The 18,208-nt window shown below is 38.9% G+C and overlaps 1 protein-coding gene across 1 annotated transcript; it reads right to left on the bottom strand.

Annotated features, from left to right (window-relative positions):
• Positions 1 to 701: 701 nt before the first annotated feature.
• On the bottom strand, positions 702 to 16,142 carry LOC149298812 (optineurin-like). The gene is made up of 15 exons (XM_089487104.1): positions 16,083 to 16,142; positions 14,950 to 15,004; positions 10,300 to 10,449; positions 9,750 to 9,907; positions 8,699 to 8,872; positions 8,171 to 8,247; positions 7,413 to 7,547; positions 6,434 to 6,530; positions 5,095 to 5,210; positions 4,179 to 4,325; positions 3,946 to 4,018; positions 3,117 to 3,275; positions 2,497 to 2,633; positions 1,927 to 1,994; positions 702 to 814 (listed from the first exon to the last, which is right to left on the bottom strand). The coding sequence occupies exons 1-15, from the start codon at positions 16,140 to 16,142 to the stop codon at positions 702 to 704; spliced, it is 1,719 nt and encodes a 572-aa protein (XP_089343230.1).
• Between the last annotated feature and the right edge of the window lie 2,066 nt (positions 16,143 to 18,208).

Here is an 18,208-nt window from a genome sequence, read left to right as displayed (position 1 = left end):
TTCTGCCCCTTGTAGTTCATAAGGTAACATTTAAAAACTATACTATTTATATAAACAGCTGTGGTACCTTTTAATCAGTCAAGAGTTCACTTAATAAAATATAAGATTTAAGTGGAAGGTGTGCTCTAGAAAAAGAAGCTTTAGGATTGATTGCAGACTGTGGCATAACTATCCCCATGGCCTATGTTGCCCAAAAATACCATTTGCTGCCACTGCTTAAAGACTGTCCCTTCCCCAAACTGCAGATGCCAACAGAAGGCACAAGACACTAACCAAAGGGAACAAACCCTGAGCTTTATTCAAGACTTTATTTAAGATAATCAATCTGTAATGGTAAAATACAGGGTTTATTCACTAACTTGCCAAATTTGCTGTCCAAGTTCTTAATTCTTGAGTAGCATGTATTGGTGAAGTTGAACTCAGACTGCCTTGCCAGTGGGGTACTTTACCACCTCAGTACTACTTTACCAACAGTGTCAAGTTCCCATTACTGTAAACAGGAATCCACAGCAGTAGCATTGCAAGAAGCTAAATGTAGGTAGATTTAAGTTAACTAGCTTAGTAAATAGACCACCCTTATCCCTAATACGCATAACTATACTGTTCCATCAGAAAAGGAGACAAAAGTCTATATAATTACATAGGTATATTAACAATGTATCGATTGTGTTTAGCTATGGATTTACAGCATGTATTTGTCTTTATGTTATACAGTCCATGACGTGTATCTGCAGGGTGTCCATGTCTGGCACAGTCAGGTTACATTTAGGACACATGTGCACTGGAATACTTTGTTGCTCCATGCTTTCTGCTCCTGTAAGAAATCAGAATGATAAGCATGTACAGCACACGTAAGTTGCATCAGGAGACAGAAAACATGCTAACATGAAGTTTTAGAGAGTACATTCAATCATGCAGCTATACTGGGAGAGTCTGTAGGCATACAACTTGAGCCCCAATGAGATCTCAGTGAGCAGTACTTTCTCCCTAAACGTCTCACAGGAACCCTCTTTCTGATAGCTAATGATTTTCTGATTTCAATGGGAGCACTTTCCTGATACTGACTGGCTACTTGAAGCAGCCAATCGGTGACAAGAATTGTCAGACCATGGAGGAGGAAAGCTGCAGGGCTGCAGCTACTACCTGAGAGGTAATCCCTTTTCTCCTCTGTTTTGGCGGAATGCATATTAAAGTGCTCACAGAATATTTGAATGTGCATTCCTCTTTACTTGCATAGGGAAAGACAGTAAACTGTCCATTTAATACTAGCACTTTTAAGGATGTCTTCAGGCAACATGGAATATTTACTCTGGTACCTGCTTGTCTTATGTGATATTGTTTCTTTAAGAGGAAGCATCCGTGTACCTAAAACTGGTTCTAATATGACAAACTGAACTCATCATTATGGTTTTGAATGAAGTTTCTACCTCAAAGTATTACATGAAGTAAATGTCTACTTTTGCCATAACTATATAAGAGCTATGATTACATACATTTTTAAACTAACAGATTGTAAGATTAAAAGAACCTATCGGTCTTAACTCGCTTTAATATGAATTTTGTATGATGTCAATTTTAGTGATATTGTTAGTTTAGAAAATAATTTGCACCTCTTAATATCACAGGCTCAGTCGTGAACCCTGTAAAGCATGATCAGGCATTGGAATGAACACACTAATTATATCCGATTACGAGGGTTCAAGAAGTAAACCCTACAGCAAGCAGCAGATTTAAATGCTTTCATGGCTTTTCTCACCAAAATTCTAAGATTTCACTATCTGACATAACTTTAAACTTAACATGTGTTATTTCTATTCTGTGATCAATACAGCAGACCATTAAGAAAACATTATTATGACATAGTAGACTAAGTGGCATAAATCTACCTGACAGACAGTACTGAAATATATTAGCTTTGTAGGTTACCTCTTCCCACAAGAAATGAACTTTCACTTAAAGATCCATGACGTTTTTGTAATTGCTCTATAGAATGTCTATAATAAAAAGTGAAAGGACAATTTTAGCACTTTATTTCATGAGGTCAGGACACTGGAATATATATATATATATATATATACATACACACACACACACATATATATATATATATACACATATATACACACCCACACTGATATCCTTCTCGATAAACAAATGTTTAAATCCATATTAAAATTAAAACATATATATTCCACATATCCAATTTTTTTAACTATTAAAAAAGGGTATTTCTCCACAGGTTCTTCAACTTTGTTGTAATGTGAAAAAAAGACAATGAAGTTTAACAACGCTCCCTAAACAAATATAAACGTATAAAATCATGTTTGCTTACAGATGGGAGGACACGCGAGCAGATGTTCAACTAATACGTTTAAGTATAGCTCTTTTATTTCACACCATCTTTTGTGGAGTACAAGGTACATCATTTTAAATAAGCAGTATGCCATCATTATATGTTTTGACTGTATGATGAAGTTGGTGCGCATTGTCACTTACCTGCCCTTTATCTCCTCCTTGAGATTACTATTTTGTTGCATCAAGTATGCCACCTGTGCAGCCAACTGCTCTTTTTCTTGGTGAATATTCTGTCTGGCTTCTCTCTCCGCATGGAAGTCAGAAGAATATACATCGAGCTGATTGGGAGAAAACAAAAACATGATATAGTAAATATATATGTACATACAGGCATATAACAAATAACAGAGAATCATGGGCCTCCAGTCAGCTGTGTTAAAGGGCCCCTCCCCATATACGGATCCTGTTTTGGTTCTTTACTGGCTTTGTCTTAGAACATGATATTGTATGTGTGAAATTAGTGCTCACTTAGATGCACTTATATTATGGAGCAAATACGTCCAATATTTGTTACAGGCCTTTGCAACAGCTGCCTGACATTATACACTAATAGCTAAATTTATAGCCCACAATTATTCATCTCTTTACAGTTTGGGACACGTTCCATTGTTCTAAGGACACTTGGTACGTAAATCTGACCCTGCATCCTGGGCCTCCTCAGTACTGGTTAATGCTCAGTGGCGGACATATATTAGTTACTGCCCCCACAGGCATCAGGAACATTGTACATTGAGAGTGAAAAGACAATGAAAAAAACTCACCTGAGCCCTGAGAAGGTCAATTGTTTCTAGATCGTCCTTTTGCTTGGCAACCCTTATGTTCATTTCATCAATCTGCAGCTGCTTTTTGGCAAGGGCTTTCTCACATGCATCAAGTTTTTGAACTAAATCATTAAACTGAACTTTGCATACCTTTTCAGACTAAAGGGAAAAAACATAAGACATTAATACAAGTAATCTACAAGTATATGTAATGCTTGCTGTCACAACGCAGTATTGAATAGATGGGGAGTACACGCAGGATGTAACGTATTTCCTGCATTAGTACCCTGTGAAAATAAACAAGATCTACTACAGGTTCCTCATTGCAATTACTCACGGGCAGCCTAATGTAATGCACATCTTTGCTTTTGCAGATAATGACTTGAAGTATGGAAGTAAATCATGAAAAAAAGGTCAAAAGACAGTTCTCCAATTAATCTTTTGGGTTATACATTAAACAGATCTTCAGCACACCATTATGGAGGTTGAAGTAATGCAGGATCATAAACTGCACATTGTCGCTTTGCATACCGGGGTAGATTTCCTTATAGGTCCTGATGGTTCCTAAATACATACAAGGTTACACATATTGGCTCACAACATATAATATATAAATATATAAATATATATATATATATATATATATATATAGCCCTACTTGTTGAAGCAGACTAGAAGCTCCCTCTGTCTTCCATTTACACCCCGGCATATGCTGCAGGTGTCCATCTGGAACTACAACATACTTTTCCCAAACTTTTCTTAAATGTTTGACTAGCAAAATGTATAGTAAGAAAAAGAGAAAACAAAACTACACATAAATTACATTTACCTCACGTCTTCTTAGTTCCTCATGATCGAACTTTAACTTGTCATAAGCTTCTTGCAACAAAGACACCCGAGTTCTGTTGGGATAATAAATGATGTAAAATCTACTTCACTGTAAGTGCTAAACCTTAAGAGGATGATACAGATCTCTTGCACACTAAATAAGTAGCTGTTTTATGCTAATTGAAAACAGCTGCTTGAGGAAAAAGATTATTAAGCGTTCCCATTCTGACTTACTTTTCATCCAGAGTTTTACTTTGCTCCATTTTGATTTCAGATTGCATGCTTTCAATCTGAAGCTCTAACTTCTGCACAGAATAAAGCAGTTTCTGTTTCTCTTCCAAATCAATTTCATTTTCCAGGATCTTGTCAAGGTTAAGGCATCTGTAAGATGTGATTTTCTTAATATATATTGCAAGTGCGCTAATTGATTTTTGTGAAATTACAGGACTTGTATTGCTAAATATGTGCTACATTTTTGTTTTTGCTAAAGCGTACTGCAGAACACAAGCTGATGGCGCACTTTTGGCTTCATTACTACAAAAAAGTTGAGAGGGCATGAAGCACCGAGAGCATGGGAATGTGGCTGCTCAATGCTTTGTATACGTGCATACACACATCTCTTACAATACTGCCTGCCTGCAAGCAGTTGTCTAAAGACAAAAAAAAAAAAAAAGGGACAACCATCAAATGGTTGAATTCTGCTGAATCCCCCCATATGTATTTGCCCCATTCCCCACCCTCCAGCTAAATGCCATTCAGAAACTGCTTGCACGTTATATACCGACCGCCACTAAGCTTCAGCTCTGGCTCGGGGAACACTGTGGGAGAGGGTCTGTAAAACCCCTGAGCTATATGTGGAAAGTGCTGCAGCCGATTTCCCGCCAATTCAGATTTTCAGCCAATCAGTGGCAGGAATAGCTAGACCATGGAGTTGCTGCTGCAGGGCAGCCTCTTCTGTGTCAGGTAATGTGCTTTGGTTATTAATCCATTATACTACTTTAATACGCATTTTACTTCGCAAGGTGTGTCAGGGACAATAAAAGGACATAGTACATAGTAAAAAGTATAGTTTCTTCAATGGTCTTGGACTTAAAATACCCATAACTGCTGCTTCACTATATATCACAGATCCTGATTAAGTTATCCTTACTTGTCTTGCAGCTTGTTCTTGAATTGTTCAGCTTCAGTTAACTTGTCGTTAGTATCATGGAGTTCGTTATTGAGTAATTTCACTTTTTGTTTAAGTGTATCCACTTCACTAGAAAGCTCCTGAAAAAGTAAACACAGCCGTTACACTTTTGGCATTCTTATAATATTTATCATCTATAAAATACATCCTAAATTAAATTTTATACAAAAATTACCGTATTTGTTCGATTATAAGACGAGGTTTTTTCCAGAGCAAATTCTCTGAAAAATACCCCTTGTCTTATAATCGGGGTCATCTTATAATCAGACCTCAAATAGGTCTGACTATGAGACTAAGATCCAGATCCCCCGCAGCGATGCAGGGGACCTGGATCCTCCTGTGTTATGCCCCCCCCCAACTTACCGGTGCGTCTGAGTCCCCGGTACTTAGCGTGTAGAGCGCTACATGCTGCTGGGACTAAGCACCGGGGACTCAGAAGCACCGGTAAATTTGGAATGTTAAATGGGGGGCATAAGGCATTTCTGGAGGCAGAGTGCTCTGTGAAATGCCTTTTAACCCCCTTAATGCCACTCTGCCTCCTGAAATGCCTTATACCTCCCTATATGCCACTCTGCCCCATAATATGCCTTTTAACCCTCTAAATGCCAGAGTGGCATATAGGGGTATAAGGCAATTCTGGAGGCAGAGTGGCACATAGGGGGTCAAAAGGCATATCATGGGGCACAGTGGCATATAGAGGGTTAAAAGGCTTATCATGGGGCACAGTGGCATATAGGGAGTATAAGGCATTTCTGGGGGCAAATGTGCATAACTGGGGGGGCAGGTTGTAAAAAAAGGAAATAAAAACAAAATATTTTTTGCAATCATAGCTTTTAATAACAAACAATTGTTTACATGAATTAACATTTACCGGTAAAACTTTTTTCCTATAGGGTCTTCTTATATTCAGGCTTTTTCTTTTTTTCCCCTAAATTAATATTCAGATTTTGGGGGGTCGTCTTATAATCGAGCATATACGGTATAGTCTGGCACCAAAGGAAGATTTATTGATGCAAATCAAAACATGAGCCAGCGTACAGTTTCATTGACAGATATATATAGTAGGTATTCTGTAAGTTTCCATTCCTGAATTATCTGAATGGGACCAAGGTTGTCAAAAGAACAACAAAAAAAGAAGAAATCCCTCAGACAGTTATACATCAAAACATTCTCCCTACAGTTAGCGCCCACTAAAGTTTCTGCTTTACCTAAAACGTGTTGAGTTTCCACAAGTAACTTTTTTTTTCACATTTAGAACAGATATTTCCCTTAGTCTACGGGAACATTTACTTACGTTTACTTCAATTTCGATATCTTCCTTGTCCTGCTCCATCTCTGTTTCAGTTTGTGTTTCTTTGCAGGACGTATCAGCAGCCTTCTTCTCCAGTTTTTCCATTCTTTTTGAAAATAAATAAATAAAATGAGAAAAGCTTTTATGACTCCAAGCCTGGATCAATGACTTTTAGGATTACTATGCGTACCCCTGAATACCAGTTCATGCCAAAAGAGCAATCCATTTTATCCTTTAGGGCATGTACCGTGAAAAAGTCCATGGAACCATGGCTCCTCTCACCTCACAAAGTGACAACATGTTACCTGCTCGGGTTCTTCATCTGGTGTGAAGATTTACCTTGCAAGGGGTCTGCATACAGACCTTTAGCGTATTGTACATTCATTAGGGTAATTTACCACTACTCATGCTAACCTTACTGCTCTATAACGATCAGGCTGTGTCCACAACCCCTTTTTAAATAACTAGATCACGTTAGAATCGCTTACATCCACTGGCACTGCAACGGAGGATACGAAACCCCTGAGTAATAATCTTAGCGAGCGCTGGGTAAATGATTTGGTATTGTGCATCATATTAATCCTGGGTTTTTGCAATCACCATTTGCTTAGTTATTCATCTAGTTCCTCTATGCGTTCAAATTGAAATTTTTGTGAACGTATAATTGTGATAATTACTTGAAAATGTAAGGCATGTTTGCCATTTTTACTCGGTGTTTTCCTCCCATTCCAAATTTCGTCCCAGCCGTTTTCTTCAGAAACGCAATGTAGAGCTTAAACTTTGCCCCGTTAAAGGCGTAATGAAATACATAGTTTTGCTTTGCATTTCCACACTAAAGACAAGCCAATATTCATTCAGTTCAGTATCAAATATTACACGCATTATGATTTTTTCAGGTGCCGCCTTTGCATTTCAAAAGGTTATTAACAGCTTACATACAGCGTGGATGATGCATATTACACAGCGGCATCTTGTCAGCAATACATACCTGTCACTGACGCTCTGTAGTTCCTTCTCCAATTTCTCTACTTTTTGTGTTTCTTCTCGTAAACTATGAAGAAGTTTGCTGACTGCCAGCTCTTCTGATTCCAAGCCACTCTTTTCTACCTCAGTTGACCTGTTTCTGCCAAATATTTAAACTGAACTATTAGTGCTATATAAGTTATGTGAAACAGGCTTACAAATAATAATACATATCTTTAATATAAGACAGCAATTCATCCTAATATACCTACTTTTAATGGTTCTGTTGTCAATGCTATTGCATTCTTCACAGTTTTCTCCATTACATTAAAAGGTTACAAAGCCTTTGCTCCCCAATGCATTATTATTGTAGGTAATGTACTTTTTTTAAATTCTCTACTTTGAATGACCTCTGAATTATTAGTGTTGAGATTTGGGAGGAAATAGGAAAAATAGCTTCAAGTGGCACAGCTGAAGCCCATCTCATTTAAATCAATTGCACAAGTATACCGTCAGAAACCAAACATCGGTGCTTACTCAACCACATCCGTAAATAAGTGAGGTTTTGCAGGTGACTCATATGGCCCGTTACTGCCTCTCAAGTTCTGCTGTTACTCTTATCTATCAGTATCGTCACCACGCTTTTTTCTTTTATCTGAGCTGCTGGGAGTTGATAGACATCAATACAGAACTCTTGAACTGCTGTCTGAAGAATATGCCACTTCAACAAGATAATATCCAATATATGTTTGATAAAACTGATATGTTTAGTGTACGACATACCTGTAGGAAATAACGTCATCATTTTCATCACTAGTGTTAGCTTGGTCCTCCTTCGGTCCCAAAACAGTTTCTTTTTCCTGTGATAGGAAAAAACAAAACAATTTTTTTTTTCCAGTTCTAAGGAAAAACGATCCAGTGAGCAAAGTGATGTTCAGTGCTCGTCGTTGTTGATGTATTGTGGGGTACACATAATGAACCACGAGTTTGGAGTTGAACATATCAACTCCAGTACGTATTATGAAGGGCCAACACTGGAGCTACTGCTTAGAAAACAAAAGGCTGTTCTGCTCCGGAACAATGCATAGTTATTCTGCAGAAATGATTTTGTAGAAATTATCAATGTAACCATGCACATAGAAGACCAGCTCAGCACTTCTTACAGGAATGGTCCGATATTTTGGTACTTTATAATGCAGAGATATTTCAGTGCACTGGCAAGTTCAACTCCCCTGCCAAACTGGCTAAATGCCTAATTAAGGTTAGTGAATACACTCCTAAGTATAGCACCGTCTTAAAAAGTGCACTTACGGCAATTCTGATTTCCACAAAGGAGTCTTCAGATGAACAGCTGCTAAGTTTCAGTTGTAGTTCAGATATTATACCAAGCAGGTCAGCCTTCTCAGCCTGGAGACGAGACACCTGTGTCTTCAGCTGTTGGGAATTTTCATTGGCTGTATCAGATGCTGCACAACCCGACGTCTCCTGAGAAAAGAAAAAAATACAATAATAGCACAGGTGGTCTTTATGGGTAGTGGCAGTCACCACGTGTCCTCTGACATCAACAAGTCATTAGAAACCTCACGAGTCAATAAGGTTATTTCACTACATTAGTGAACACTGGAAGTTGAACAAACCAAGTTAACTATGCATTAGGTGAACCGGAGTGATCAATGCATACCAGATTGATAAATCAGTGAAATTCATAATTTATCACTGATTTCATTAGGCATTAATCCCTTTTTGCTGGAGAATATTATGGGATTTGGACTAGAAGTGTGCTCCCATTATGCGCAGTGCTTCACGTCAAAGTGATGCTCTCTTTTTCTTCTAGCAGTAGTCTCCTCATACGAGGCAGGCGGTACTACCAAGCAGAGAACATGCATGTGGGCACCAAGCATTAGGAGCATGCTAGCCCAGGCAACCTAGATGTGGCTACATCTTCTCTTTATTTGTAAGCTTTTTAAACAAAACGCACATGGCTTTCTCTTCCTCACTTACGAACACACGGCTTAGTGAATAAAAACCAATATAATTTGCCAAAATCAGTACCCGTGCAGCCCACCTTTTTAAACTCTATTTTGCTTCTCATATTAGAATTAGGCAAAAATGACCATTTTTTACAATGAAGTCAAATATCATTGTAAGTAATATAATTTAAGGAAGAAAAGCTGCAGTCAGCGTTAGATGAAGCGGGAATGGCACACAGTCTAGACGACAGGAGACATGCTCTCCGACTTGCTTTCTCCTATAGTTGTTTATAGTTCCAGCTTAAGACATGTACATCTGCGGATACATATAACCAATTGATATGTATCATAAATAATAACTATTTAAAAAAAAAATCAATACTATTTCTTACTTTTAAATTTTGGATTTCCTTCTTTAACAAGTCATTCTCGTTGCTCAAGTCTACCAATCTTTGTTTATCAAAAATCCCTTGTTCTTCCCTTTGCTTTTCTCTCTTCAACAGCTCCTCAAGACGCTCCTTCATTTCCTGATTCTTTTGCTTCATGCTTTCTGTGATTAATGGTTTACAAATTATATGTTGTAAAGATTTTTTTACTCACAAAGAAGAGAATTTTACCCAATGGATTTGCCATACAGTATATTGGTAAACAGGGTCCTTACTAGATATCATTATATAGATGATGCTCCATGTCAGAAAATGCTACTTTGCCTTTAACACATTGTGCTCCCTACAGTCACTATAACACTGATATATCTAGTTTAAATATGTATTGGTAAAAAAATTCATCTTTACTTTGTTCTAAACAGGAGCAGGTTAAATGTACACATCCACATAAAATGCAAAACTCACATGTGCAGTGCAATGTGGGTCTCACACATGCACGTATGCATTTAAGATAGTATGTTAAAAAAAAGTCATAACCTTTAGCATCTTGTATTACCTTTTAACTTGTTGTTTTCTGAAAGCAATTGTTTTATCTGTTCTAACATTTCAGCATCATTTTTGTTTCCAGAAGCGAGGTGCAACACATCTGGATTTCCATTGTCACACCCATTGACAGGATCGTGGTCCAACTCTGGATTAGCCATCACTGCAATTCATATAATCTGAAGACACAAAGAAATATATTTATATATCCTGAAGCCCCTTTCTTTTTAATCTAATCAACTAACTCTTTCGAGAGCAACTTTTAATAGATAGTGTGTGTGTGTGTGTGTGTGTGTGTGTATTCTTCCTACTGGTGTAACAACTATATATGGGTAAGTATCTTACAATGTATGTAAGTGCCCCAGTGCTTGTGTGTGTGCATTAGTATGGTAGTATGTTAGTGTGTCTGTTAGTATGTGTTTGTACTATATGTATAGGAGAAGCTCAGGACCCTGGCATTTTTTTTGCATCACTGAGCAAAGCTTTCAGTTGTAGGTGCTGGTGCCTACACACACATAAAAGATGTCCCCATGTTCAAGGTACACAGGACTCAACGGGTATTAAGACAGTAAAAAGTTTAAAGATGAGTAGTTAAACACAGAATTTATGAGCAGAGCCCCTTTTATTACCTTCTGCATGAGGCTGCCTCAGGTCATTAGATTTTCATCATACACTATAGGGCAGGGGTTCTCAAACTGCGGCCCTCCAGCTGCTGCAGGACTACATCTCCCATACTCCTCAGCCAGCCCCTTAGCTGAAGGAGCATTATGGGAGATGTAGTCCTGCAGCAGCTGGAGGGCCGCAGTTTGAGAACCCCTGCTATAGGGATTATGCATAAAGTTAAAGAAAATATATTTAAAAAAAAACCACACGTGCCAGATATTTAGATCTGTGAATGGGGGGGGAATCACACCATAAAACATAGTGTAGCATAGTGTGCCAGTGTTGTGTGCCTTTAACCCTCTGACGTTAATTAATGGCACTAGAAAAAGTGGATAATACTAATTGTAATAAAAGCAAACCCAGAAATATAATGACATGTAGGATGAAGTCACAGATCACAAGGGCCAAAGCTACCTGGAAAGGAGGACACTGGGAAATCAGAGCAGGAAATCAAACCGATATAGAAAGTAAACAGGGAGAGGGAGGTAAAAGTCACGAGTGAGCTGCGTCACAGCCTTGGATCCCCTTAGAATTATGAAGGAATACACGTGGAGATATCACACTTAAAATGTTGACTAGTTACTAGTAATGATACATGAATCAAACCATAGAGATGAAGCTCCCCACTATAGACAGGTGTGACAGCGGCTTTACATGCCGTGTCAGTCGCGCGCACACATGGCCCCTCTTCCGTACCCCCCAGTGTGAAGTCTCACCCAGACACACAGGTCACGTGCCCCTCCGGTGTCCCGGAGCTCAGACGGTCGGATCTGTTTACAGGACTACCTGCGGTGCGACCCAACGACATGCAAAGCCACGCCTACAGTCTATTGCCCTGTAATTGGATGAAATGGGGGTTTCCCTGCCTCTAATCACGTGAGTCAAACAACATGGACACGTGATACCCACAGAGCCTGGTAGTGAACCGGAACGGAAGTAGTGTGTGACGGCTCGGTGGTTTAGATGTGCGGGAACTGTGTGTCATTTATGTTATTATACGTGTTAGTTATCTACTGAGGGGAAACAGTGTGTAGGAAGCAGAATGTCTCATTTACAAAGTTTTGCGTGGCAGTCAGCCTTAATTTTACCTCAACTAAAGTTATAGCAATGTATGCCTAAAGAGACTCTCCAGCAAATATGCTCTTTAATGTATATAATATCTCAGGGGTCCCTTGCAGATGCATTGGGTTAAGGAGACCCTCTATATGCACTTGCACCCCCTAGCTTTGTACCATGCAGGAGATGCATTGGGCTCTCATGTGGTATACCCACCTCTACTAACTCCAGAGCTGGCTCAGTGACCATACAGGGGGGCTCCTGGTGATTTCCCATTCCCTGCCCCTGATTGGCTGTGTCTAAGCATCTGACTGCGGAGCAGCTCCAGGTCTCTTGAAGGTAAGTATTGGCACGTTTGAAGGAGGCATATAAAAGTACCTTGAAAGGCATAATTTTTAATTCATATTTTGTGTTGAAGAGGCTGCCTTGGTCACATGTTGTATTTAGACCTGATCTTCCTTGTGGTTATTTTGCTTTGGGCCACTAAAAGTGATACAGCACCACTTCTATTTAAAGAGGAACCCCCACTTTTTTCCAGTAGGCCACCTAGCAATGATAGCTTTGTTAACTTTTTGTTAGTTGAAGCAGTGCGGGAAAAAATACTTGACCTTCTACATGGGTATCCCTTGGTTCTTGTTTTCCCACTGATTTACACACGGTAAATCCAGCAAGACGTAGGACACTTAAGGGGTGTAACTAACCTAAGCTGACATCAGTAGCCCCATATGTGAAGCCAGAGTACTGTCAAAATACATTTTGCTTTTTCATTTTATTTTTGTACATAATATAAAAGTGAGAATGGCATGTATAATATGATACAAACTATAGCCCTTCTCCATAATGGCTCTTCACATACCTTTTATGTGTAAAACGCATAGGATTTATTGTAATTGAGAATACAATGCCTACAACGCAATGGCCATCGAATAACACCAGAGAAACCACTAATATTGCACTTAAATGGACATCCTCAAGCGTTCTTGCTTGCCTGGAAAGCTTTTTCAGCTTAAGCCAGTAAGCACCCATCCATGCCAATGACATACTATGGATTTGTTTTTCCCATAGATCGCTAACTCCTCCTGTAACAATGATGGCTGCAACTACAAATGATCAGTTGATGGGCCTTTTTCAATATCATCAGCTGTCAGTAGTGAGACTGTGGCACAGCGATAAGCTGTCCCCCTATGGACATAAATTCATAATGTTAAAGTAATTGTGACAATTTTCCAGGATATCGCTTCCTAATATCACCAAGACACAGGATCACAAGTATCTGATTTTATATCCTGGATCCTTCAGCCTCCACTCACACACAGTGAAAGAGGCAACAAGAAGGCTCTTGTTACTAGACCTACAGGGCCACCCTTCCCCGCATCCTCCATGGTCACTCAGTCGTCTTTTGGTTTTTTTTCTAAAAAGTGATTTTGTGTTAGATAAAGATGGTCAAAAACACTGACTATACATAATCAGGCAAACATTGTCAGCCCTGCTTAGGCACACTTATACTGCCTTCAGCTAAATATATGTCAACCTATACCAATGCACACTCAAACATGCATACCACTCTCAAACTAACACACTGCGCAAGTATGCAGATTGCATTCAGCCACACACACACGCTGACCTCTCATAATCACAGAGACCACTCTCAACTTAATTGGGATTTTGGAAGCCTGACTGCATCATCATAAGATATTATTTAAGGTTGTAAATCGTACCATTCTCTGGCAGATTGCATGAATCAACTTTTGCTTTGATGTGCATTGCTTTTTTCTGTGATTCGTTGTGCAGCTGGTGTCGGGTAAACGCCAAGTGTTTCTTTTGTATTTCGTTTGTAATTGCATATTGTTTATTAAAATGTATAACATAAAACATGAACGTGTTCTAAAGAACTGTAACGTTTCACTAAAATTTTTCAAATCTAAGAGAGTTGTGAATTCACACTTAATGGGTTGTTTTGTTGTGAAAAGGGTATTTGTTTATATATAAAGTTGTCAAACACATACCATCTAATATTTGAAAGAGCCAAAGAAGGATACTTTTGTTACTCTTAAAGAGGAACGCTTGGCATGTATGTAACCAGTGAAATGGCTGGCTAATTGTGGATATAGCCGTTTTGTTGAATGTCATTGGCACTGGTCACCCTTGTTTGTCTCGTTATAGTACCTACTGCAAATCGAAGGGGACCTTTGTTTGTATCCTTTAGTTATTGTCCTATAGCTGTAAGAAATATATATGTAATTTCCATCTCAAACACTAAAGGGACACTCCAAAATGTGTATGACAGCTGTGTGGTCCCTTTAAATTGTTGTGATGTTGTCACAGAATCTCCCTATATTGGTTTGTCATACCTGGGACCTCACCGGGTTTCGCCTGGTGACTCTGGGAGAAGCATCGCTTCTATGGTACTCTGGGTCGCAGGAGCGGCGTCCTGACACATCCCTCTCCCCGCTATTTCATCTTTAAATGGGGGTGTTTCCCACAACATCAGCAGGACCGCCCACCACCCTCAGCGGCAGTCCTGGCCACATCCCGCAAGGGTGGGCTCCGGGTAGCCAAAGCCCACAAGTTAACAGGTATGCCATGTGCCCCTTTCCCCTCCATCCCAGCTATTTTGGGTGTAGGAGATGTTTTTGGTTGGACACATCTCTGTGCACATAATATACTTATCCGCTCCAGGGCTTGCTCATCAAATGCTACAGGCAGGGATCTATTCAGTCCATCTGATGTCCAGCTAGGAAAGACTCTTGTGAACATTGGATTTGTAGAATATAAATCACATTGTGAAAACAGGAACTATGGGAGACCCATGCAAAACTTTATGCAAGGTTTTCTGCTACAAGTAAATTGATATATACACACAGAGATACAGCACATGAAGATGCATCTGGTTCTGCCTCATCAACATTTTGGCTAGCCTGCTCAGATTATAGAAGTGACTCACTTATCTCGGCTAGCATCAGATAATTGGTTTCCTTGTGTTTAATGTAAGTGGTATTCTGCCAAAAGATCAGAAATTGTGAATGTGTCATTTTTTATGGACAAAAATTGGAAATATCCTAGAAACTTACAGATTTGAACCTAAATGTGTGAGGTTTAGTGGGTAGAATGTATGAGTGTACATAGTGGAGTGTATGAGTGTATGTAGCACCTCTAGATGGTGCTATGTACACTCCAGTAAGTTTAAATAAGCCATCTAATAAAATGCCCTTTAAAAACTCTGATTTTGTCTGTTAAGCAGTTTCTTCTGTTTCGTAAACATTCACAATAGAGAAATAATTAGTTTCTAATTAACATATGTTAATATATTCATTATGCTTGAAGCTGGTAAAATGTCTCATCTGTTGAAGCCTTAAAAGAGAAAAAAACTTTTAACCTTTACTATGTAATATTGATTTATATATTTGCCAGTCTAAAGTGAAAATCATTGCATGTCTGTTTCTGGTAGGCACCCTAGACTGATTTTTCTCATGGGACATCCTTTGGTCAAGAGCTGGTCCAATAGAGATGGTAGTAGTTGTTCAGTACTGCGGAATATGATGGCACTTCATTAATCACTAAATAATAATCGCAGTGCTTTGTATAGTCCTATGATAATGAACATTTTAAGTGTTAGGGTTAGGACAACACATAGCATCAATCCCAAATTTGCCACAATAGCTCTGATAACTGGGCTTAGATTTTAGTTGTCAAGTGTCCTGGCAAATATCACAGCTTAATGTGCAGTGTGTGACAGACAATGTTCATCAGGGAGAAAGGGAGTAGATGAGACATTCTAAGGGCCATAGCGACACTTATTGGTATTTGTCACAATGTCACCCTTGCACTGGTGTCCTGGTGTGTGACATTAAAAACTTGGTGTTTGCTAATGAGGCTTATAGGGCTGCAACAACTAATCGATAAAATCGATAACCGATAATGAAAATCTTTGCCAACGAATTTCATTATCGATTAGTTGAATCGATTTTTATCTATTATAAAATGAGGGGTTTTTTTCAGAGCAAATGCTCTGAAAAATACCCCTCGTTTTATAATCCGGTTCATTCAGTGTGACACACAGCAGCAGTTACTACTTACCAGTCCCTCCCTGCAGTCACTCTCACGATTGGCCCCGTCCATTTCCTGTAGCGTCCACATGGCTCAGGCACTCGTCTAACTGTGAGTATAAAATTAATATTTGGGTCGCTGAAAGTTAGGGGAGTGGGGGTTAATTTAGGGGCAGCTATGGTTAATGGGGTGTTTAGGGTTAATTTAGGGGCAGCTGTGGTTGATGGAGTCTTTAGGGTTAATTTCGGGGAAGTTGTGGTTGATGGGGTGTTTAGGGTTAATTTAGGGGCAGTTGTGGTTGATGGGGTGTTTAGGGTTAATTTAGGGGCAGTTGTGGTTGATGGGGTCTGTAGGGTTAATTTAGGGACAGTTGTGGTTAATGGGATCTTTAGGGTTAATTTAATAAAGTTAGCTTAAGGTGCAGTTAGAGGTAAAGGGGGGCAAACTAAGGGGGATCTAAATCCTGGGGCCAGTGAAGATTCATCCTGTATTTATTTATAAAAGTATTGTGTCAGTGTGATGTGAACGGGTCTGTGAATCTATGAGGGCACTATGGCATATCTGGGGGGTATAAGGAATATCTGGGGAGGACGGAGTGACATATCTGGGGGTATAATGCATACTGGGGTATAAGGCATATCAGGGGGTATAAGGCATATGTGGGGAGGGCGGAGTAGCATTTCTGGGAGGCCGTGTGGCAAGCCTGGGCTCAAATGTGCATAACTATGAGGGACTATTTAAATGCTAGGGTGTACAATCAGGTTTATTGAATGTGCAACGTGTGTGTATCACGTGTAGGCAGAAGATATATTTAGGTTGTGTACAGGCGGTATTTGTGACTGTAAGAGTCATTAAGGATTTAAGGAGAATTGCTTTAAAACCAAAATCTTGTATAAGCCTGGCAATCTGCCTTGATAGATTGTTTATTGTTGTGTAGTGATTTATAGCACAACTTAACATGGTCACCCTTATCATGGTGTGTAACGACAGACATACAACGTTTTGTGTTATACGCCTACAAATATGTTGCCCTAGAAAATAACAATAGGGCTGTATCCTTTCTGATAACAAAAAGAGTTTTGTTTTTTGGTTGAAAAGTCCTTCCATTAAACAATGCTGCTAATGTTGATATTTTCTGATAAAAAGAAAACAGAGCAGCCTTTATGTTATTTGAAATCCAGAAGCCTTTCTGAAAATTCATATAACTGTACAGGATGTTCTAGACTATATGCCTGTTTGAGCAGGGAATTCTTTACCTATTTACCTTTTACATGGCTATTTTACCAAATTGCCCTCGTTTATGTGTCAGTTTACCCATTGTGCAGATGTGCAGCATATAATGGCATTATATAAATCAATCAATAATAATTAGAGATGTGTGTGTATATATTTAAGTTGGTGGGTGTAACAAAAAGTAGACAACGTACAGTATGAATACAAGTCTTTTGTCTTGGTTGACATTTGACTGCTGTTACACAATCACATGCTGCGCCCATCCACATCTCAATTGGTGTATGTAATTAGGCACATTTGCCTTATACGGAATGATTTATTATACAATTATCTATATAAACCTTAAAACCTATAGTTACCTAAAGGAATAGTTTATGAAGCCCACCTCCTTCCTCAATGACTGATGATCTGAAGCATTAGGGCATACGGTAATTGTTGATAAACTATCATTTGTATAGGTTGGTGTCAGACTGGTAGAAGAGCCCGAAAGATGGAGTTTTATCAATAGATGGTTACCACCGGGTTACTTGGTCTTGCCATTGTGTAGCATAAATATCAGATTCCAGTTATAAATGCAAAATCTATATTTCAGTTGTAGGCTTTTTTATTTGCTGCCAAATTAGCTGGTTAGTAGTAATATAGGTAATAGGTCTTACATCAGCATATATTCTTTTTCTCAGGATAAAATGGCCTTATCCAAATCACTAGTTATAGTAGGGGAGGAAAATATTTGTTAACATGGACGTACTGCTCTTGGTCTTCCAAATTACACTGGATCTCTTGCACTCTAGTATGTTGATGCATATTGGCAGTACTAGAAGAGATTGCTCACCTGTTTCCAATGATCCTGCTAAAACAATATGCATCTTTTTGAATTTCCATTACCTATGTTTTGTCAAATGCACCCAAAATAATAAAAACAT

The sequence above is a fragment of the Sceloporus occidentalis genome, unplaced genomic scaffold, assembly GCF_023333645.1.
Source record: "Sceloporus occidentalis isolate IW3139 unplaced genomic scaffold, rSceOcc1.0.p SCAF_31, whole genome shotgun sequence".
NCBI lineage: Eukaryota > Metazoa > Chordata > Lepidosauria > Squamata > Phrynosomatidae > Sceloporus > Sceloporus occidentalis.
The sequence above is the reverse complement of the archived record's forward strand: the minus strand, read 5'-3'. Positions and strand labels throughout refer to the sequence as shown.